General features: G+C 41.5%; 1 protein-coding gene across 4 annotated transcripts in view; it reads left to right on the top strand.

Annotated features, from left to right (window-relative positions):
- NR3C2 (nuclear receptor subfamily 3 group C member 2) overlaps window positions 1–22,620 on the top strand; it is a 358,647-nt gene that overhangs the window by 302,720 nt on the left and 33,307 nt on the right. For all 4 annotated transcript variants that reach the window (XM_058721206.1, XM_058721208.1, XM_058721205.1 and 1 more), the window contains exons 7-8: window positions 6,485–6,615; window positions 12,671–12,828. In XM_058721206.1, the coding sequence (XP_058577189.1) occupies window positions 6,485–6,615; window positions 12,671–12,828 (289 nt within the window). The remainder of the gene's footprint in view (window positions 1–6,484; window positions 6,616–12,670; window positions 12,829–22,620) is intronic.

A 22,620-nucleotide genomic window follows, 5' to 3' on the forward strand; every position in this document is an offset into this window, starting at 1 on the left:
TTTTGTCAACACATCTGAGAACAGAAGCACTTGAACACGGAGGTGTTTAGTCCTCAAGTTCTTCTCCAGGCACGTTCCTTTCACCTTCCTGAAAATCAGCACTCTCTGGTTTTTCTGCATTATCAACCTACATGTAGAAATAATCACGATAATACAATATTATTTTCCTATAAATTCATTTTAAAAATTTGATTATTGCTTGGTTTGTTTTAGGCAAAATGATCTTGGGTCTCTCAGAAAGCATTTTGTTCTCTTATACCAAAAAAACAAAAGAATATAAGAGTTGTACAGTACTTTATAATTTAAGAATTTCCAGGGGCACCAGGGTGGCTCAGTCGGTTCAGTGTCTGACCTCGGCTCAGGTTGTGATCTCACAGTTTGTGGGTTTGAGCCCTGCATCAGGCTCTGTGCTGACAGCTCACAGCCTGGAGCCTGCTTCGGGTTCTGTGTCTCCCTCCCTCTCTCTGCCCTTCCCCACTCATGCTGTCTCTCTCTTTCTCTCTCAAAAATTAATAAAAAATTTTAAAAGGTTAAAAAAGAATTCCCATATAGTTGATTCCTACATTTCTGCAAGGTTGAAATTGTTCTTAGTATCCCAGTTTGACATGCAGTAAGTCTGGGTCTCAGAAACAGAACCATCGCAGACTCACAAAGCCAGCACCCGGAAGGGCTCATGGGCTGCACATCTCCTGACCCTTCTGAGGTGAAGCCAAAGATGTCTGTGCTGTCTCCAACACAAGGTGGCCTGAGGAATCAAATGCATAGAGTCTGCTTTTTAACTTGTATAGTGTCAAATGCATGTTGTGCTGTATTCCATGGATATCCTGATTTGTAATCCACTCCACCCCATTGTACAACCTAAATCTCTCCTCTTTCTTTTTTAGAAAGTTTTGAAGAACTTCACAAATGCCATATCTATCTTACTAGACATTTGATCTTGCTTTGTGTAAGTTTTCAGTATCATCTTGCTCTAATAGCATCATCATATGCAAATCTTCATTTGGTTGTCTTCACTTTTTTCTTTCCTTCTCTCTCTCATTCATTCATAGAACATACATTGAGCAAAGATTGACACATGACACTTGGCTCTCATATTCTATTTAATATTCAGAAAGGTTAGCCAGACATGGATCCTGCCTTTAAGAATCATAATCATCAGGGGCGCCTGGGTGGCGCAGTCGGTTGAGCGTCCGACTTCAGCCAGGTCACGATCTCGCGGTCCGTGAGTTCGAGCCCCGCGTCAGGCTTTGGGCCGATGGCTCGGAGCCTGGAGCCTGTTTCCGATTCTGTGTCTCCCTCTCTCTCTGCCCCTCCCCCGTTCATGCTCTGTCTCTCTCTGTCCCAAAAATAAATAAAAAACGTTGAAAAAAAAATTAAAAAAAAAAAAAGAATCATAATCATCATAAGGGGGAACTGAATTGAGCCTTTTTTTTTTCCTCTAAGCACATAGAAATTCTGCATTTAAAAAAGAAAGTCTTAGAGGGGCGCCTGGGTAGCTCAGTCAGTTGGACATCTCATTTCAGCTCAAGTCATGATCTCGCGGTTCGTGAGTTCGAGCCCCGCGTCGGGCTCCGTGCTGACAGCTCGGAGCCTGGAGCCTGCTTTGGATTCTGTGTCCCCCACCCCCCAACCTCTCTCTCCGCCCACCCCTGCTTGTGCTCTGTCTCTCTCTGTCTTTCAAAAATGAATAAACATTCAAAAAAATTTTTTTTAAGTAAAAAAGAAAGTCTTAGATATATAGGCAAGCTTAAAAGGGGGAACAAACAGGTGCAAGAAGAGGGAATTCACAGTCAGAGTGGTTTAACTTGGACCCAAAGCTATAGTTGGCGCACAGACTAGTGGATGTAGATGAATGCTTTCGACAGGGGGGGTGGATATTAGGACACGAACAGGAGACAAGAACATAGACTCTGGCAAGGCTGGGGCCTAAAGTGGAGGCTCTTGTATAAAGCCACAGCTCTGCAAAGATTTCACTGTCTACTAATAAGGACAGTAAAACTCAACACACCAGCCAGCAAGCCCAGGAACATGGCAGAGAAGCTGAAAGACATAAGAAACACAAGCCTGTATCACATCAAATGTGGAATCTAAATTTAAACTACACAAGTCTTGCAAAGAGCATGTAAGCTAAGACATTAGCATAAAAGCTGGTCCAAAACAAGTGAAATGTTTATACCTCCAACAGTTATAAATGCTGAAACTTCCCTCAGAGTCCCTTCCACAAGCCAATGCCCCGAGGATTCACCCAGGCCAGAACAGTGCTCAGACACGCATATTAGCATCCCAGTAAATTCAACACCACCACCAAAAAATCTGACGGCAACTAGGAAACACACATGTTAAAAGTATTCAGGGATGTAGTAAGTAAAGATGTAATTTAGGGAAAGAATATATAATAACCACAAAGTAAGAAGTACCTTATGGAAAATAACAGACGTTTGAGGAAGAACTAAGTAGTTATTTCTAGGCATCTACACATGAAAAATGTTGTCATTAAAACACTGTAGACATTAAACATATCAGACACACAAAAAATATGTATAGTTAGAAAGTGAATCTGAGAAAATCACCTAGTTACAGTCCAGAGAGATAAAAAGATAGAAATATGAGAGGGAGGTTGATATGGAAGACATAATGAGAAGATCCAAGGCCCTGCGAATAGGAGTCCAAAGAGAAAAAGTAACAGGAAAGGGATAGGGGTGATACTTGAAGAAACAATGTAGAAGGACATTTTGGAACTGAAGAAATACCTACATCTTCAAATCAAATAAGGTATTGAGTTCTGAGCAGGACTTAGGTCCTTCATAATGAAACTGCAGGCATCAAATAAATGGAGTTTTTGGTAAGTTACCAGAGAGAAAATGGAGGCTACCTGCATTAGAATGACAACTAGCCTAACAAGAAATCTCCCCAAAGCAGCTGCTATTAAGGCCCGGCTACAGTGGAATACTATCTTCAGCGTATTGAGGGAAAGTATCAAGCTGGAAAATCTCTAACTTTTTAATTTTTTTTAACATTTATTTATTATTGAGAGACAGACACAGAGCATGAGCAGAGGAGGGGCAGAGAGAGAGGGAGACACAATCCGAAGCAGGCTCCAGGGTCTGAGCTGTCAGCACAGAGCCCCACAAGGGGCTCAAACTCACAAACCGGGAGATCATGACCTGAGCTGAAGTCGGATGCTTAACTGACTGAGCCACCCAGGTGCCCTTCTAACTTTTTAAAGAATGAAGGTAAAATAAAGGCATTTTCAGACAAATCAAGACTGAAAGATTTGAACTTTCAGTGATTGACCGCTATTGAAAGAATTATGAGAAAATATTCTTTAATATGTAAGAAATCGAACCCAGAAGGATGGAGTGAAGTACAGGGAACAATGGGGACCAAAGAAACACATCAAAATGAGACAGACAGTCATGTGGGTGTGAAGAGAGATGGGCTGATTTCAGGGGAGATGTGAAAAACGGTGTAATGTAAATTATAAAGAGCAGTAACATGGAGGACTAGAAGCAGTAGACCAAAGGTATTCTACTTGTTTCTGTGTTTCTCATGGAAAAGCTATGGATTAACTTTCAATTTTTAAGTATACAACTTCACAACATGATAATTAAAGAGTAAAAATAAAATGTGTACCTTCTGAATCCATTCCTGGAGCACAGGGGGATTTTTTTTTTTAATGTTTATTTTTGATAGAGAGCCCAAGGTTGTGGGGGGGAGGGCAGAGAGAGAGGGAGACACAGAATCCGAAGCAGGCCCCACACTCCGAGCTGTCAGCACAGAGCCTGTCCCGTCCAGCGCTTGAACCCACGAGCTGTGAAATCATGACCTGAGGTGAAATCTGAATAACTGCTTAACCAACTGAGCCACCCAGGCACCCTGCAAAGGGGGATTTTTTTTTTTTTTTTAAGCCGGATCAATTCAGTAAAAGGAAGGAAAGTGGCAAGAAAGAGGGAAAAGAGGAAAGTTAGAGTAATAGAAAAAAAATCGTAAAACATCAGTAACCTTGATAAAGGAAAACAGATTAAACTAAGTTGTTAAAATACACAGACTCTCAGATTTTTTTAATCCTTTTTTTTTTTTTTTTTTTTTTTTTTTTTTTTTTTTTGCTGTTGGTAAGAGACATGTAAAATATAATTAGGGTCTACCAGGGAAATTCTAAAGAGAGAGCAGAAGAAAATAAGAGACAAGAAAGGAGAAAGGAAGAAACAAAATTAATATCAGAAAAAAAATCTAAGGCAAAAAAAAAATACTAAGAATAAAGGTAGTGTTGCTTAGTGATAGAAGGGGAAAAAGCTTAACAGTAACATGGATAAAGATATGGAGAGACACATCACCAAACAAGAAACCCAAATGGTCAAAAAGCATTTGAAAACTGCTCAGCGGACTGGTGTTAATGGGAATGCAAGTAAAAGCACCAATGGGACTATCCTTTCAGCCCCCATCAATTGGCAACAAATTTTAAATTAGATATTGAAAAGTATTGCCAGGGATGTGGAATAAAAGGAAATTCTTATCTCTTCCTGGTTGGAATGGAAGCAGCAGATGTGTGCTGATCTGTGACTCAGCAATTCTGCTGTCATTGTGTATCCTAGATTAATGCACAAGATATAACTTGGGCATCATCCATGATAGTGATAAAGAGGAAACAACCCAAGTGGCCATTGGCAGTGGGATGGATAAGTAAATTGTAATATATTCAAACAAACAAAACTTGCATCAGTGTCAATGAATTAAATTACAGTTACCTGTATTAAAGTAGATGCATCTCAGAATTACAACATTGAATGAAAATAAGTTGCACAAGTTGTGTATATCTCAAATTTACATAAAACAAATCAGGTACTGTATGCTGTTTTTACAGATACATACATGTGGTAGTAAAATATGCACATCTGAGAGGAAATAGTAGATCCCCCAACGTGCGCGAGTGCCCTTCTTGAAGGAAGATGAATGGGAACCAGAAGGAAGACAGAGCAGGCTGTAACTCCGCCATGTTTAATTTTTAAAGATCTGAAGTAAATATGACCAAAAAAATTAGCATTTATTTACATTGTTAGTTCTGGATAGTGGATGCCTAGGCTCCTGCTATTTGTGTGTAGTGTGTGTGTGTGTGTTTAAAACATCTATTTAGGGGCGCCTGGGTGGCTTGGTCGGTTGGGCATCCGACTTCGGCTCAGGTCATGATCTCACGGCCCGTGAGTTCGAGCCCTGCGTCGGGCTCCGTGCTGACAGCTCAGAGCCTGGAGCCTGTTTCAGATTCTCTGTCTCCCTCTCTCTCTCTGCCCCTCCCCTGTTCATGCTCTGTCTCTGTCTCAAAAATAAATAAACGTTAAAAAAAATAATAAAATAAAACATCTATTTAATTAAGAATATCTTCCAGCTTCTGGGAGACAAAACACATACAATAATAATGGAGAGAAAATGTTCTGTGTTCCATTTTGGGTTCTGTGCAGGTGGCTTTCAGAGTTGAGATCAAAGGGTTTCTACCAGTGAGGGGAACCCAGGAATGCATCCTGGGAGCTGTATTGCAATGTTGCTGTCCCACAGACCCCTACCTGCCATCAGTCACCCTTGGAAATCTATCAGCCATCATTGACCTTTTTTTTCTGTTTCTTTGGCCTTTGTCAAGTCTGTTCCCATTTTTCACTAATAGTCTCTTTTTCAGTTATTAAGTTCTGGTCATCATAAAGCAATAGTTACCCAGGCCCTCCCAAAAGATTTATAACTTTGAGAAAGAAAAATCTTAAAAATGAACTGATGCTTTGCTTACTTCTCATGGAAAGGGACAATGGTGACTTCTGTTGTTACATAATGTAGATGTTTAGGGAAACATTTGGATTTGGTGGAGGGAGAAGATTGGTTGTTTCCATGAAAATGTGCATATATTGCCCCAAACCCCCATCTTGCTTTTTGCCTTTATCAGAAAGATTCTATTCAAGGTTCTCACATTTAAAAATTTTGTCCAGTTTCCTTCTGGAATGTACTGCTGCAAACAGTTAACCGTCGTGTTTCATGACCTCCACGAGGATGGTCCATGTGGAGACAGGACTGATCATCACTGTCCTGTGTTCACAGCATCTAATACAGTTTATCAAAATGCTAATAAGCCCTTGGTATCTGAAAAGGAACAGAAGTTTGTGGGCTTTACCCCACATCACAATGGCCTCTCTGCTATATAACACAACACAGTCATCCTTACTCTTGACGTAAAATTATATAATGCCACCCTTCGAAAAAGTTCGGTTTCAGTGCTTCTGATACATGGTTGCAGGGTACTAGTAAATGGGATGGCAGTGTTGGCCTGGAAGCAGTTTGCCAATCGGTGTGAAATCTAACTTGTCTTTCAAATACGTATCTGCTCCATGTTGAAGCCTTTCCAAAGGAAAACTCTGAGTCAGATCTCTTATTAAGCTGCCTTGGGCCACCAGTCTGGGTTTGATCATGAACCTTGTATTCTCAGACATTTTCTTCATTTCCTTTGCAGAGAGAAGATGCATCAGTCCGCCATGTACGAATTGTGCCAGGGGATGCACCAAATCAGCCTTCAGTTTGTTCGACTGCAGCTTACCTTTGAAGAATACACCATAATGAAAGTGTTGCTGCTGCTAAGCACAAGTAAGCTGATGTCCACTTGGGCCCTTTTTCTACATTATTCAATAATCTTACCTTTAGGAGATGAGCCTGTTTACAGTGTCAAGTAGTAGGTATAAAAAATTTTCTGGGGCGCCTGGGTGGCTCGGTCGGTTAAGCGTCCGACTTCGGCTCAGGTCATGATCTCGTGGTCTGTGAGTTCGAGCCCCGCGTTGGGCTCTGTGCTGACCGCTCAGAGCCTGGAGCCTGTTTCAGATTCTGTGTCTCCCTCTCTCTCTGCCCCTCCCCCGTTCATGCTCTGTCTCTCTCTGTCTCAAAAATAAATAAACGTTAAAAAAAAATTTTCTGAGGAGGTGGGAGAGGGGCTTTGGTCTTTAGTGAATGAACTAAGTTACATGGAGAGTATGAAGCCTTGGGTAAAGAAGGAGCATATTCCTTCATCCACCTAACTACTAAATAAATATTAAGTGTCTGTTATATATGCATGGGAGGATTAGGCAGATCAGGAACTACAGGAGTGAATGAGGTGCAGTTTCTGCCCTCAGAGAGTTTTACTATAAGATAGATTCAAAGATAATTTTAATAAACTGCAGAAAGGGATACTCCAATCATTACAGAAGATAAAAGAATGTCGTGATGGCTCAAAAAAGGGAGAAGCATGTTTTGTTCTGGGGACCAAGGAGCGAGTCACGGTGAAGCTGAATCTTGGAGAACTTGGCAAGGATAATGAATTGGATATGAGGTCTGAGATGGCATTCCCATGAGGGGATGATGTGAGGGATTGTGGAAATGTGGGAAAGCATATCCAGGCAATAGAACTTAGTTTTGGAAAAGTTGTTTTGCCAATTAAGTTCTAAATTTCTATCTTATTTCTGTATTAATTTAATTAATTTTTCAAGGGGTATGAGGCTATATTTGGTTGGAGAGGAGTGGGGAATAAGGTTGGGGTGTAGGTTGGACCAGAATATTCAATGCCTGTAGAAGACACCTGACCTTATTGGGTGGGCGGAGGAGTGCAACACCACAGGCTTTGAGCAGTAGGATGACGTGACTTAAGCTGTGTTCTGTGTTTTTATGAAGATGTATCTGGTGCTAGATTAGATTAAAGGGCAAAGTTAAGGGGAGGCTGAGAAGCAAAGAGAATTTAGCCAGCTTAGAAGCACAGAGACCTGCTGTGAGCTGTTGAAATAATGACCTAAATGATGATGGTATGATGGACAGGAGCAAATGGATTCAAGAAACACTGCAGAACTGACAGCTGACTAGAAGAGGAAATAAAAAGGATATGGATCAGAAGTGACACAGGTTTTGAGCATGGAGAAATGACTAAGATGGCGGTCATACCATTAAGAGGAACATGTTTATGTTGGGATTCAGAGAAGATTTGCTGGAGTTTTATAAACTGAGTTCTGTTTCAAATGGGTTAATTTTCAGATGTATCCTAATAGGCCAAAAGATAAGGAGAATTGGGGACTGGAACTCAGAAGACAGATTTGGGGATTGAGATATGAATGTGGAATTATCCTCATAGAAAATTGTCATCTAAAGTAAAATGGGGAGTGGGGTTGCCGGGGCACAGAAAGAAGAGGAATGATCCAGTTGACTTACATGAAAGGAAGATGGCAGGACCAAAAAGACAGAGATGGGACTGTCAGAGAAGCAGAGAAACTGGGATCCACGTACTGGTTTCCAAAAGGGGCATGACTAAGAGCAAAGCTTCCCCAAGAGAAAACTTGAGAGCTCAGAGAGAAGCCTACTAGAGTTGACCATTAGACATCGAGCAGCTGCCAGATGGCCAGGGACTTGCAGATTGATGGGAAGCTTTTCTAGGCTTCTGGAACCAAGTATGAGAGAAGAGAGGTTGATGACATAAGGTGCCAGAGAGACAACACAGGACAGGATTAGCCTTGGCAAAGATGTTGAGTACTTCTTCCTTGGGCAACAACACAGACATTTTCAAACTGAGGGGATAGAACTTGAGTAAGTTTACATCAGATGAGAGCGATGGCAGGAGACAGTATGGAGAAGAAATGTCTAAGGCAAGTGCTGTGGCCGCTGGGGAAACAGAAATGTTCTGGATGCCAGGGCGAATGACATGGACTTCAAGGGATGAGAGATTGTTGAGTGACCACCTGGAGGCAGAAAAGAGAATCCAGTGCCTGCCCAGCACCACTCCCTGCCACCTTGGTCCATGAATCAGGGACATGGGAGAAGGGGCAGTTTTGAGTAGAGTCACTGGGAGGAAGTGGCATCACTAGCCAAGGATAGAAGGGGTAAGAAGAGATGTTATTTCCAGCAAAGAGGGACTGGATCTGAGGAGGAGTTAGCCTGAATCAAGTAGTGACGAGCAGGAAGAGGGGATTGCCACAGCGACTGTGGATAAGCGTCTGCTTCCCTATGGTTAGCACCTTGCAGTTTTTGAAGTGTTCGTATATTATCTAGTTTAATGCTTCACACAACCCTCTGAGATTGATAGCCCCATTCTAAAGTTAACAAAAAGGAGGCACACAAGTGTTTTTGTTCAGTATCCTCTGTGAATTAGAACTCAAACCCATGGCTTTGGACTTCACATCCAGTGTTGTTCGTGCTGGCCCCCAGAGCAGGGAGCAAGGGGTGCAAAGGCAGGCTGGTGGCATAGGAGCGTGGCAGGAAGAGTGGATCGGTTAGTGGGCCAGACTCAGGCTCCCAGGAAGGGGGCAAAACAGCAGCCTGGTAGGGAGGTGGGACCAGCACTTCACAGCTGTGTTTTGTTTGGCCTGCACAGGAATTTAGGTTGCTTTTGGCCTTCTGTCTTGTTTTATTTTCATTGAATTTGATCGCCCAGGGCAGGGCATGCTCTCTCCTGTTTGCCGCAGGCCTTACCATTCCTCACTAATTACACTCAGGCAGTCTCCTGTAGGGTTGTGTTTGCAACCCTCCTCTGCAGGGTCAGTAGAACCAGGCTCTTTCTCCCCGCTCTGTCCTTCCTCGAGATTTCTGATGTTCCTGATTTATCCTTTTGGAATATAACTGGAATCTATAAGTTCGGTGACCGTGATTTTATTCCCCTTTCCAAGCAAGGTCATTAACCATTACTGGCTTGAAAAATGTTTTAGATTGATATAGATGTAGGTATAGGTATAGACATAAATATATAGATAGATCAAATGGGTGATAGAATTTAAATAAAGTATTTTTTTCTAAAAAATGCTCATGATACCAATTCTTTACAAATCCTGACTACTCAATCTTAATTGGTGTCTTATCCTTTTATACCATTTAATCAGTCAGCCTTTAATCAATTCTGATACCATTTTGAAGCTACCCGAATTAATTTATTAGCTTCCAACTAGCTCAATACTTTCAATTCTGGGTTTTGTAGATGCTGGAAAAGCAAAATAAAAAGGCAAGAAAACATAAGTAAAGAATTGTATGAATCATAGAGCTGCAGGCTTTAGTAAGCTTATTTTGCTAATGTATGACAGAATGTGTGAAAATTGTTCTTCTTATTTAGGATGTTAAATTGTACACCTAATGTCCAGTGTATCAAGAATGTCTTTACCAATGACATTGAGAGAATCTTGTGTTCTTAATGCTTATGGAGGAAAGCAGACGACCCTCTATCCCAATTGTCTCTTTGCTCTTCTCCAGCCCATAGATTTTGGATGATTTCCAGCAGCCCTGCTGTATTTAATAAGTAAATTCAGAAAATCTGGGCCGACCTCCAAAATTTGAGGTTTTGCTTAAGTTCTCCTTATTTGTGGGTTTGCTTCAACTCCTAAAAAATCTGGCTGGGAAATTGGTACAATATATTTCAGTTACAGATAATATATAAGTAATATTTGACATAAGTTGTTTATAATCTTGAGAATTTCCGATACAGGACTATCCATATGAAGGTCTTGGTGGATTTTAGTGGATATACCAAATAGTAGTGAAATACAATAGTGAAATTTATTCACTCCATTCTAATTTTAGGTAGTTTTTTAATGTATAGGATGTTATCCATAAATATTTATACTGAAAAGCAAAAGGTTTACTCCATAATATTTTATAACTTAAAAAAATAAATGATAATCTGTGGGTGGGCACTGTTTGCAAAGTATTTGCAGACATTCAGTTTCTTTCAGAAAGTTTTAAGTTAAGGGGCGCCTGGGTGGCGCAGTCGGTTAAGCGTCCGACTTCAGCCAGGTCACGATCTCGCGGTCCGTGAGTTCGAGCCCCGCGTCAGGCTCTGGGCTGATGGCTCAGAGCCTGGAGCCTGTTTCCGATTCTGTGTCTCCCTCTCTCTCTGCCCCTCCCCCGTTCATGCTATGTCTCTCTCTGTCCCAAAAGTAAATAAAAAACGTTGAAAAAAAAAAAAAAAGAAAGTTTTAAGTTAACATTAAAAGTTTGGTAGAAAGTAGATCTAAAGTTTGACTATTAACATCCTGGTTATTACCATCCTTCATATTTTTTATACTTTTAAAACAAGGCTTTATTTTTAAAGAAAACAAACTATCTGTTATATAATGGATGGCATTTAACTTTTGACATGAATGTCAAATATTTGAAACCACAGCCACTCTTGTGGCAGTCTCGGGAATTTGTGCAATTACTATTAGGGATTTATTTTTTCCCCACAAAAATAGACTTAGATAAACCACAAACCAAAGCCTCAACAATTAAACTCGAGAAGACTGTTAACATAATATGTGAATTTAATTTGCAAGATAATCCATATTTTTGTACGGGACAGCCAGGGTTTAATTTGGAAGCAGCAGTATTTCAGGTTTCCAGGGTCCTCATAATACTCAAAAATGTACTTAGCTGTTCTAAAGGGCTGATGACCCAAGTGAATCATTATTTATCCCAGTTATGATAAATTAACAAACATGCTGTATAATTAAGAAGTGAAAATAAGAGCAGTTTCAAACTCAGAACATTAATTTCACAAGATGAATTTTCTTTAGATCTTCATCTCCTAAAAATAAAGTCCTAAGTGATTTCATTTTTCAAAGTTAAAGCATACATATCACTATTGGCTATAGTAGAAAGAAAGCAAACACGAAAGTAGATTTTCAAAGGGAGTACTTTAGTTTACACTCTGCCCTACATACACCTCCTTCCAGGCACAGGAGCGCCTTTCCTCTGTAAAGTGCTTTCACGTGTGTCCTGGGACAAAGCATCTCCCTTCAGCAGGTCACAGAAACACTTGATACGTTTCCAAGCCCTGAATCCCAAATAAAAGTAAACACCAGCCACCACACAAAAGAAAATGTGATGCTTCATTTTCCACATCATCACAGATAAGGTGAACGTGGTTTATTCTCCGAAAAGTTTTCGATTCTGCCTTGCACGCAGAGCCACCGCTGTGTTAACTCCTTTGCACACGCAAACCAGTGCACAGCACCACCACCAGGTTGTCTGGAAGGCCACGTGACCATGCCCAACTGCTCATAGGATCCTGGTACAAAGAAGATAGAAAGCACTTCTCAGCATGCCTGGCCTCCCCCTTGGTAGATGGCCAGTATCCCCAAGTGTCTTTGATATTTGAATATGGATATGGAGATGTTGCTTTCTAATTCTAGCCCCGGCTTAGACTGTTGGTGGCTCTTCCAGTTTTCCTGGAAAATCAAAGTGTATTTTCTTACCTATGAAGTACTTGCAAGTTAGGATTCATAAGAAACTTTGATGACAGGGCACAAGGCAGTGTAGCATTGTGGTGATGAGGCAGGCTTTGGAAATTGACCTAGGTTTCTGTTCCTTCTCAGCCATTTATTTATTGTGTTTCTTGGGCAGGATTAAACCTCCAGTCTTCAATTTCCTCATCTGTAAAATGAGAATAACGGTTATGTCATAAAATTGATGTCAAGAGCAAGTTAATATATGCAAGGTGTATATTAATATACATCCAATAAATAGCAGTTACTATTCTTTCATATATGGATGTGAACGAGAATTCACCAATAGATAACTGCCATATTTATTTATAAGTGCAATTAATTACGATTCAGTATCAATCTAAAAGTATGAGCCTAAAAACCCCAAAATATTCTACACCATTTTTAGAGCTGTTTCCCATCCTGGGAATTTACATGTCTGTATTCCTTAAACACAGTTCCAAAGGATGGCCTCAAAAGCCAGGCTGCATTTGAAGAAATGAGGACAAATTACATTAAAGAACTGAGGAAGATGGTAATTAAGTGTCCCAACAACTCTGGGCAGAGCTGGCAAAGGTTCTACCAGTTGACCAAGCTTTTGGACTCCATGCATGACGTAAGTAGAGCCTCTTGGTGCCTGTTAAATGAAGGATCAACAATCACACACACTGTTGACCAAACAGTGGAGAGGGGAGAAAGAGTTCTCAGGGCTTTGGGAAGAATAGAGGTAAATTATCCAGTGGGAGGCAGCAAGAGTTGAGAACTGATTAGAAAGGAAATTTCTTTCAGATAACCTTTGAAACAAACCTCATTTAAAGTAAAGGGTGTGGCTTTTTTCCATTCTGAGCAGGGTAAGAGTACTATGGACCATAATGGTGAAACCTCTGTGTCCTGGGCCAGGGAAAGCCCTCAGATTTGCTACAGGTGTCAGATCAAGTTTCACATTTCTGCTTACAATTTAGGAAATGTTTGGTTAATAAAAATGTTTGCTTTAACATTGCACAAATAGCGTCCATCTTCTACAACTGTTAATCTAATAACCCAATCTTCCCAAAACATTATTAGTGGTCTAGGGCCAACTGGGATCATCTCAATCTTTGCCAAATTTTGAATCCTATATTCATTCCTCATGGGAGTCACCTTTCTTGTCTTACGTAAATATAGAAAGTAAATTCTGAGCTTGTTTCTAAATCAATCAATTATAGATGTAGTCGAGGTGTTTGTTAGCAGTTTCTACAAAATATCGATTTGGATAACTTGCTTTGTTATGTCACTTGAAATATGCTTCTTGTTTCACTTTGTGAGCAGTTTTCTCTAGTTCTGGCTCAAAAAAAAAAAAGTTGTACACAGTCATGCTGATTTAGTTTTTGATATTTGTGAGGTTTTCGTACTTTCTTCTGGAAAAGTTATTGCCCAAGTTCAGCCCATATGATTTGTATAAAAATTCAAATATTTCTCCGTTCAGAAAAATGTTGCCAGGCTCCATGGCTGGTATTATAACAATACTACTATTGAAATCATGAGTCATCCTTTAAAATTTTGTTTATGCCAGTGGAATGTGGCGTCTCTGTGGTTTGATTGATAAAGAATGTCATTTTCCGGTGTTTTACACCAAAGACTCCATACATATCACATTGATTTTGCTTTCTCTCAACTTTTCATGTGATGGGTCACATTCCCACAAGGTGAATTCAGTGATAATTTTGCTAATTGTCAGTGGCCTAAAGAGCATGGCCTAATGGAAAATCTTAGGATGAAAAAATGATGGCAAACACAGCTCTAGAGAACACAACTCACATGGGGAACAGAGAAAAACAGAGCCTGGAGGGCAGGTCATCTGCACAAGAACCAGTAGTACATTTACTTTCTTCTGTCAGTTTTGTTGCAAGTCCTTTCTAGTGGACTCAGAATGGGTTTTTGTGGTTCCTTCTTGATGAATTCTCATATGTGTTCAAACGTACGGACAGGCACAAGTGCAGTATCAAGATTGGTATGTAATGTGTCATCATTGCAACGTATGATAATAGCTGATTCATTTTGAAGCAGTTTGCGTGTAAGGAGACTGACGACCAAAGTTAAAACTTGCTTATCCACAGCCTTTCAGAGTCTGTGTGCCTTAAGCAAAGTGGCCTTGTGGAAACACTTAGAGTCCACCCCAGTGGTCAGTGTGTCCGACTGTCCTCTGCCAGCTTGGTTTTCTCAGTGCCATGCTTGGCACAAGATCGGAACTCAGTGACTGCTTGACCCAAATGGCTATATCATAAATGATGATATTCTGCAAAATTCCCCGAGGGAAAAAGGGTCCTTTTAGTATTTTTTTTTAATCAAGGTATAATTGATACGCAGTAAAGTGAACATTTTTTTAAATGTTTATTTTTGAGAGGGAGACACAGAATCTGAAGCAGGCTCCGGGCTCTGAGCTGTCAGCAACAGAACCCAACGTGGGGCTCAAACTTACAAACTGCAAGATCATGACCTGAGCCAAAGTCGGACGCATAACTGACTGAGCCACCCTAGGCGCCCCTAAACTGAACATTCTTAAAGCGTGCCTTTGGGAAATGTGACACACGTATATACCCATGAAACTGTCATCACCATCAAGATAACAAACATATTTATTACCCGAAAAATTTCCTTGTGCCCCTTTTTTAACCTTTACTTCCACCTCCTGCTCCCCAGTTGCTTTCTGTATTGCTTTCTGGCAAGTTGGACTTCTATATTCCCGAGTCTCACATACATGGAATCATGCAGTATGTACTGTGCTTTTTTTTTCTTTTTGTCTGCCTTTCTTCACTCAGCATAATTATTTTGAGATTCATCCATGCTAATGCACGTATCACTAGTTCATCCCACCATACAGATATTGCACAGTTTGGTAGTCCGGTCACCTGTTGATGGACATTAGGTTGTTTCCAGATTAGGGACTGTAACATAGAAAGCTGCACTGAAATTTGTGTACAAGTCTTGTATGGATATTGCTTTCTTTTTCTTGGGTGAAGAGCTAGCTAGTAGTAGAATGCCTGGGTCATATGGTATGTGTTTTTTATGAGACTGACAAACTGTCTTCCAAAGTGCTTGTCCAGTTGTACATCTGCTTAAGACGTGTGAGTTCAGACTACTCCACTTCCTTGCTGGCAGTTATGGCTAGTCTTTCTAATTTTAACCATTCTAATAGCTACGTGGTGGTATCTCACTGTGGTTTTAATTTGCATCTCCCTCATGATTAGTGATCTTTTCGTGTGCTTATTTGCCATCTTTATGTCATCTTCTGTGAGTTGTCTATTCAGCTGTTTCACTCATTCTTAAAAGTTGGATTGCTTTCTGATTGTTGAGTTTTAAAAGTTCTAGATACAGGTCCTTTATCAGATTTATGATTTGCAAGTATTTCCTCCAAGTCTGTGGCTTATCTTCATTTTCTTAACAATGTCTCTTGAAGAGCAGTTTCCCTTTTTTTTTTTTTATTTTATTTATTTTTTTTTTTATAAAGTCCAAGTGATTCTTTCTTTCTTTCTTTCATGAATCCTGTTTTTAGAAGTCTTGGCCCAGGCAAGTGTCACAAAGCTTTTCTCCTGTTGTCTTCTAGAGATCACTCTCCTTCATTGACAGATATGGAGTGTCTTAAAAACCATTTTTTAATGTATTTCTCAGAGCATTTTTGTTTTTTGTTTTTTTTCTTGTGGAAGGGTGAATCCAATCCTCCTTATTCCACCATACCCGGAAGGAGAACTTTCTTTGGGGAATCACTGCTGTCATTTTAATTCTGAAACCCTCATTTTAAATTATCAAAAATGTCTGCTCTTAGAAGTAGCCCAACAGAAGCATCTTGAAAGCTCTATTTATATTCCTGTTCTAGACAGAACATTGAAAAATGCATTGTAAGTCTAGAGGGACCTTTCTAACATTCACGCTTACTCAGACTTGAGACTGCCTACAGCTTTTTCATTAGAGTAAATTAGTGAATCAACATTTGTGGAATTTTCTTCCAGGGAACAAAGAGCTACACAATGACTGGCTCTGTGCTCAAGCCTAGTTTTGGTCACCTTGTGGAAAAAGAGCATTTGTTCCTGAGGTTCGCACAAATAAGAACCCTATGAATCAAATCAAAGTTCTGCTTAAATAGCATGCATAGCATGCCACCCCTCAGGACACATGTCCATAGATCTCAGGACATGTGGATTTCTCCCACATGGTGCACACATGTGTTGGCAGAATGGTGCCAAGGTGAGTGAAAGGAACATTCTGAAAAAAATAGGTTGGCAGCTATTTGAATCGGTCAGCAACTTTATTGAATCATAATCCTCCTGAACATCAATCTCTCCCCAAAGAATGTTTCAAAGAAAGCAGCTGTGGGCAGGCGGCTAGGAATAGATGTATTTTTGCATTGTAAATGTTTGGGTGGTATTTGTAAAGCATACAGATTTCTTATTCTTCTAAAGAGAATCGATCATTAATAGTCATTCTCTAGCTATTGCTAAGACTGGTGACTAATTTTCTATGTGAAAGAAGCACATTTCTGATAAATTTATTGGTAACTTCTGTTCATCATAGAGGTCAAGGATTATATTATGATCTTTGTGTAGAACTGTTAGTAAATGTTAAATGATATTAATAGTACTTTTTAGAGGCCTTTTTCTATTAGTTTCAAGGTCATACTATTGTGATAACTTTATTTCAACATATATACTAGAAAAAAGGGGGCCTGGTGCCTAGCAATATTGACAGGGCTACAGGGGATACAAAATAAATACATGACACCAACCCAACCCTCAGATAGCTTAGATTCTAGGCAGGTGGCTAGAGCACAATATGCACGCAGCAGAAAGTAATCAGGCACCAGAACTGGCCATCTGGGCAGTAGAACCTTGGAGAGCACATGAGTTGCATTCTTTCCTGTGCCAGTGAGTCCCCACCCTGTTCTGGAACCGCAGGTGCAAGTGTGAATAGAATACCTGTCCTTAGGAATCCCATTTGTTTGATGGGGGAAGACGTTCCACTTACTCAACAAATATTTTCATATCTGAAAGTGCAAGGAAGCATACTCAGGGGAAGAAACCCAAAGCCTGACCTCCAGGAGCTTGTAGTCTGCCCAGGGCACCCAGACGGCACTACACAGGCATTGTGTTTGGGAGCTCCGATGAGGTGAGCGTGCCATTAGTTGTGGATGTGGACTCACTGCTGTTTACTCTGAGTTGATAATAAGTCTAATTGAAAAGTTACAGGAGTCAGCTGTGCCAGGCAGGCGTCCTGGAAGGCTTGTGGGGGGGAAGGGGGGGGATTTCAGAGAATCTTTATTTCATAAGAGACAGAGACCCAGAGAGTGAGTTTGCAGGGTCCATAGGTAGCCAGTGCACCTGAGCCCTCTTGACTCACTGTCTAGTACTTTTCACACCACCGTCATGGTGAAGGAAAGCTTCAAGCTCAGAGCAGCTGCTCAGTTTTAGGCCGGTCTGCATCTTTGCAGATCAGAAAACTAGCATCGAGGAACATTAAAAACAGCTGCACCACGCTCCAGCTCTCCAGACTCGTTTGGATCTTCCCTGGCATCTTGTGGAATGCGTTGTTTTCGTGAGGCACACGGTTGCATCTTGAAGTCAGTGAAACCTGGCGCTGTATTAAAGTGGCACGCATGTTTAGCAGTTCCCAAAACATAATGTTGGGTCTGCCTCAGTGTAAGCTGAGCAGACTTAAGTGTGGAGGCTTTTGTCTCTGCGGACGATCGTTAAATCCAGGTAAGAACCTGGGCAGGCACTGGCGTATCACTTAGAGGCTGTTCTCTGTGTGACAAAAGGAAACACTCTGAGGGCCATGTTGCTGAATAATTGCCTTCTGTGGTTCCAGAGAGAATGCTCAACAACTGAAGTGGCTTTTCTCTCGGAGCCAAGGTTTTCCTTCTGCGAGGTGGGGGGACAAAGGGGGCGTGAGGAGCAGAACATCTGGTGATACAGTAAATGCTACACGTGCACACTGGGGAGACTTCATGCTCTACATGAAGAGGGCGTTAAGTTTCAGTGACACAGTCACCAACAAAAGAGATATTGCTGCAAGCAGTCGAGACTATTAGCAAATTATTTTGAGGTTCTCATTGCTCATTTAATTAGTGGGTGCTTTTGCATCCGGGCTGTGGTAGTGGTAATTTCCATCGTGATTACACTATAGGTGGTTTTGAGATCGACGCAAACCTATTTTCAGCATTTCTTACTGCATGCTGAAGAATGCCAGCCACAAGTTTGGCTCGGTCCACCATTTGGGCAGCCCGCTTTCTTTCACATTTGATTCTGGTTTACATCTTCCCAATCAGCTTCTCCTTGGGAAGTGTTCTGAGACCAAAATAGGAGCCCACCACAGAAATGGAACCCCTGGGGATGGCCTGTGGTGCTGCACCACCATTTCACTCAGTAAACTTGGGCACTTAAATTTTCCACCCTCAGTTTCTTCAACTATAAAACAGGAATAGTATCCACCTTATAGGGAATTTTTAGGACTGAATGCAATAACACAGGTACTGTATAAGGCATTTGCCACATAGCAAGCACCAAACAGACATTCACCCCTTTGCATCCCCTTTTCCCATACTTTGATAGAATTTCCTCAAAAGCATGTCTCTGTACCACCAAAAACCTTCCATCAGGCAGTTTTAATTTACTTGTTACTTTTTTTTATGTTTGTTTATTTTTGAGAGAGAGAGAGCAGAGGAGGGGCATAGAGAGAGGGAGACAGAGTATCCGAAGCGGACTCTGTGCTGACAGCAGACAGCCCAATGCGGGGCTCAAACCCACGAACCATGAGATTGCGACCTGAGCGGAAGTCGGTCCCTTAACTGACTGAGCCACCCAGGCTCCCCTTAATTTACTTTTAAATACAGAGACACCCAAACCTTTGAGACATAGCATGTACCTTCAAGGAAATGACAGTCTAAAAGTTGGCCAGATCAAGCAGGGAAATAGGCAGTAAAGATCATTCCACAGAATGGGGCAGGAAGCACAAAAGTTATCTGGTAGTGAGTTAATGGAATTAAGTCAGTCCTAAAGCATTTCCACGGTACTTCAGGTCCTGGTGCACACATCAGCTACACATTTACCAGGGGAGATTGGTATTGTTACAAACGTGTTGGGGTGTGTTTGAACCACTTTCTGATTCGCTAAAAGGATTAAAGGTATTTGATGATGGAATGATTGCTGTGAGGTGACCATGAGGATGATTGATCCTGGTGAACCATAAACCCTTGCCTCAGGTGTTACCAGAATACTGCTAGCAATGAAAAAAGGCTGACCATGCTGCTGCAGCATGAGGAGAGAAATTTCCCTCTCTTCCTGTTGCTCAGGTGACAAGGAAATGACACTATTTGATTCTCTAGTTTTTTTTTAATGGTTATTTATTTTGAGAGAGAAAGATCACAGGGTGGGACAGAGAGAGGGGGAGAAAAAAATCCCAAGCAGGCTTCTGGCTGTCAGCACAGAGCCTGACATGGGGCTTGAACTCACGAACCATGAGATCATGACCAGAGCTGAAATCAAGAGTCAGACAATTAACCAACTGAGCCACTCAGGCGCTCCTGATTCTCTATTTGTACAGTACTGGCAATAGCACACCTGGGTGTGTGCACGTGTATGTGTGTAAGAGAGTTCAAATTCAAAGCCACAGTTCTATTTCACTGAGCAAAACTTAACTATTTAATATAATTGTTAGCAGTGTTACACTGCTTCTCCTTTGACAAGACCATGACTAAGAAAGTTTCTAAATAAAGGAAGAATTGTTTATTCCAGAGTCAGAGAAGGGAGCAAAGCCTTGTGCACCAGTGGAGGGAGGATACAAATTATGCAAAGACCCTCCCTCCCCTTTTGAAAAAGAAGTCTTCATAAGTAAAGGCTTCAAACTAAATGAATAATTGACATGGCAAATCTTACTCTTTGTCTAGCTGGTGAAACCAGTGGAACAGTTATTAATGGCTTACAGCATCTGTTTCTGCACTTCTATATAGTATGTAAGGACTGTCATTTGCCTTTACAAATTTTTAATTTAAAGAGTATAGCATGATTCAGAATGCTTTGTCCTGGGTGAGTTGTGCCAGTGAGTGCTTATTTTAAATGTTCATTTAGAACACGTTTTATGGGGCACCTGGGTGGCTCAGTCGGTTGGGCGGCCGACTTCGGCTCAGGTCATGATCTCGCTGTCCATGAGTTCGAGCCCCGCATCGGCTCTGTGCTGACCACGCAGAGCCTGGAGCCTGTTTTGGATTCTGTGTCTCCCTCTCTCTCTGACCCTCCCCCGTTCATGCTCTCTCTCTGTCTCAAAAATAAACGTTAAAAAAAAAAAATTAAAAAAAAAAGAACATGTTTTATGTTTGTAGAGTTGAAAAAAAATCCAACATGTAAGAAAAAATAAGAATGGGGGGAAATGGAAAAAAATAGGTCAGAATATTCTAGTATTTCAATGTTATGGATAAATAGGAATTTGACTTTGGGTGTGGTATAGAAAGGTCTGGGCGGTTCAAGGATTGGCCATGAAGCCCAGATAGAAGATATAACTCCCCACAGATATGAAGGATGTCTTTACCTGTTCCTTTTTTGTTCACACATGAATTAAGGGCAGCGTCAGTGGTCATGACTGTGACTCTCCAAGCTCCCCTAGGGTTTCTGATCAGTTCATATTGTGAGAGGCAAAAGAATAGCTGAATTACTGTCTTCCCAAACCTGTTGGAAAGAGGATTTCAATAACCAGGACACTGCATAAGAAAAGATATCTTTCGGTGTCTCCTTGTTTTAGACCCTGTGGAATGAGACATCCCTTTGTCAGTTACACTTCCTGTTTATCATCTCCACAGAGGTATGCAAAGGAAGTGCTGCTTAGGGGCTCTGCTTCAGGGACCCGAGGTCCCAGTAGAATAGGCACATGTACAGCGGCCTCCACCAGGCCAGGTACCGTACCGGTACTGAAGATACAACAGCAGCAAAGGAGACTTGGTCCTTGACCTCAGAGTGCAGTATGGTGGGGAGTATAACAATCAAACTGGGGATTAAAATCCAGCATGACAGGTGCTCAATATGTGCTGTAAGGCCCATAGTTGGAGTATCTGGAAGAGGAAGAGGCACAGTGGAGAAGGCCCAAGGCATGAGGGGAGGGAAGTGATTGCTGAGCTGAGCCCCAGAGGCAAAGTAGGAGTTTGCCAGACAGATGGAAGGAAGCTGCTCGTAGCCAAAGGAGTTAATATCCCAAGAGAGAGACAGCATGGTGATTTTGAGACATGGAGAATTTCATTGTATCCAAGAGCATCGGGGAAGAACTGAGAGAAATGAGGATGGAGACAATGAAAGAAGCTGTGAATCACCTCAAGGGAGCTATTGAGGGATTTTGAGCACATCTGTGGAGAATCTAGACCTGCCCCTTTGCAGTGCAATGACCATTAGTCACATGCAACTGTTTACATGGAAGTTAATTAAAATTCAGTAAAATTTTAAGCTGAGTTCCTCAGTTGCACCAGCGACATTTCAGATGCTCAGTGGCCACATGTAGTTAGTTGCCACCATTTGGGGCAACGTAGGAAGTCTGACAACTGTCCATTATTGGACAGTGCTGATCTAGAGAATCTATTAGTGGAGGGCAAGAGAAACAAGGGCCAGTTGGGGTGCTGGTGCAGTGATCCGGGGAAGAGATGGGGGACTGAGTCAGAGCTAGGGAAAAGGGACTGAGGAGATATTCATGTGGTGGAATGGACACGGAGATTGAGAAAAGAAGATGCCCCTTGGGAATTGGACATAGGTGGCTGGATGGGGTGGAACCAGAACTGACCAGGGGCCTGAGCAGGAGGAGCTTTGGGAGGGGATATGATAAGCAGGTTTTGGATGTACTGATTTGAGGTGCCCTTATTAGCATATCCAGGGAGAAATGTCAGGTAGACTTTGGGCTCCATACAGAAGAAGATGAGGCGTGACAGTGCTGATACAGACTGGGGAGGTGGCAGCACATGGCAGTCATGAAGCCTGAGGGCAGATGGCACTGCCCAGGCATTGGTGTGGAGAACACAGGGCCTGGCACCAAACCCAGAGGGAGAAACGGCCAGTGGATTCCAAGAAGGAAGTTTCCTGAGAGGCTACAAAGGAGCTGCTGCTGAGCTTAAAAAAAAAAAAAAAAAAAAAAAAAGAAGGGGGGGGAGGCAAAAAGAGGTACAAAGGGGACAAACCAGAAAACAATGTATCTCCCACTGTGCAAATGAGGGGTCAGAGGCTGCAGAAAGGTCAGTCAGCAAACAGTCTGAAAACTTCAATAGCCATAGCAACGAGGAGATTATTGTGAAAAACTACTGATTGATTCAACTCGTGTTAATGTTCTGTAGTTTCTAGTAACTAGTCAGAATCCACAAAGCAAACTGGGAAAATATTTTTGTAAAAAGAAGAAAATTCAAGGTATTTTC

This window comes from Neofelis nebulosa, chromosome 3, assembly GCF_028018385.1.
Source record: "Neofelis nebulosa isolate mNeoNeb1 chromosome 3, mNeoNeb1.pri, whole genome shotgun sequence".
Taxonomy (NCBI): Eukaryota; Metazoa; Chordata; class Mammalia; order Carnivora; family Felidae; genus Neofelis; species Neofelis nebulosa.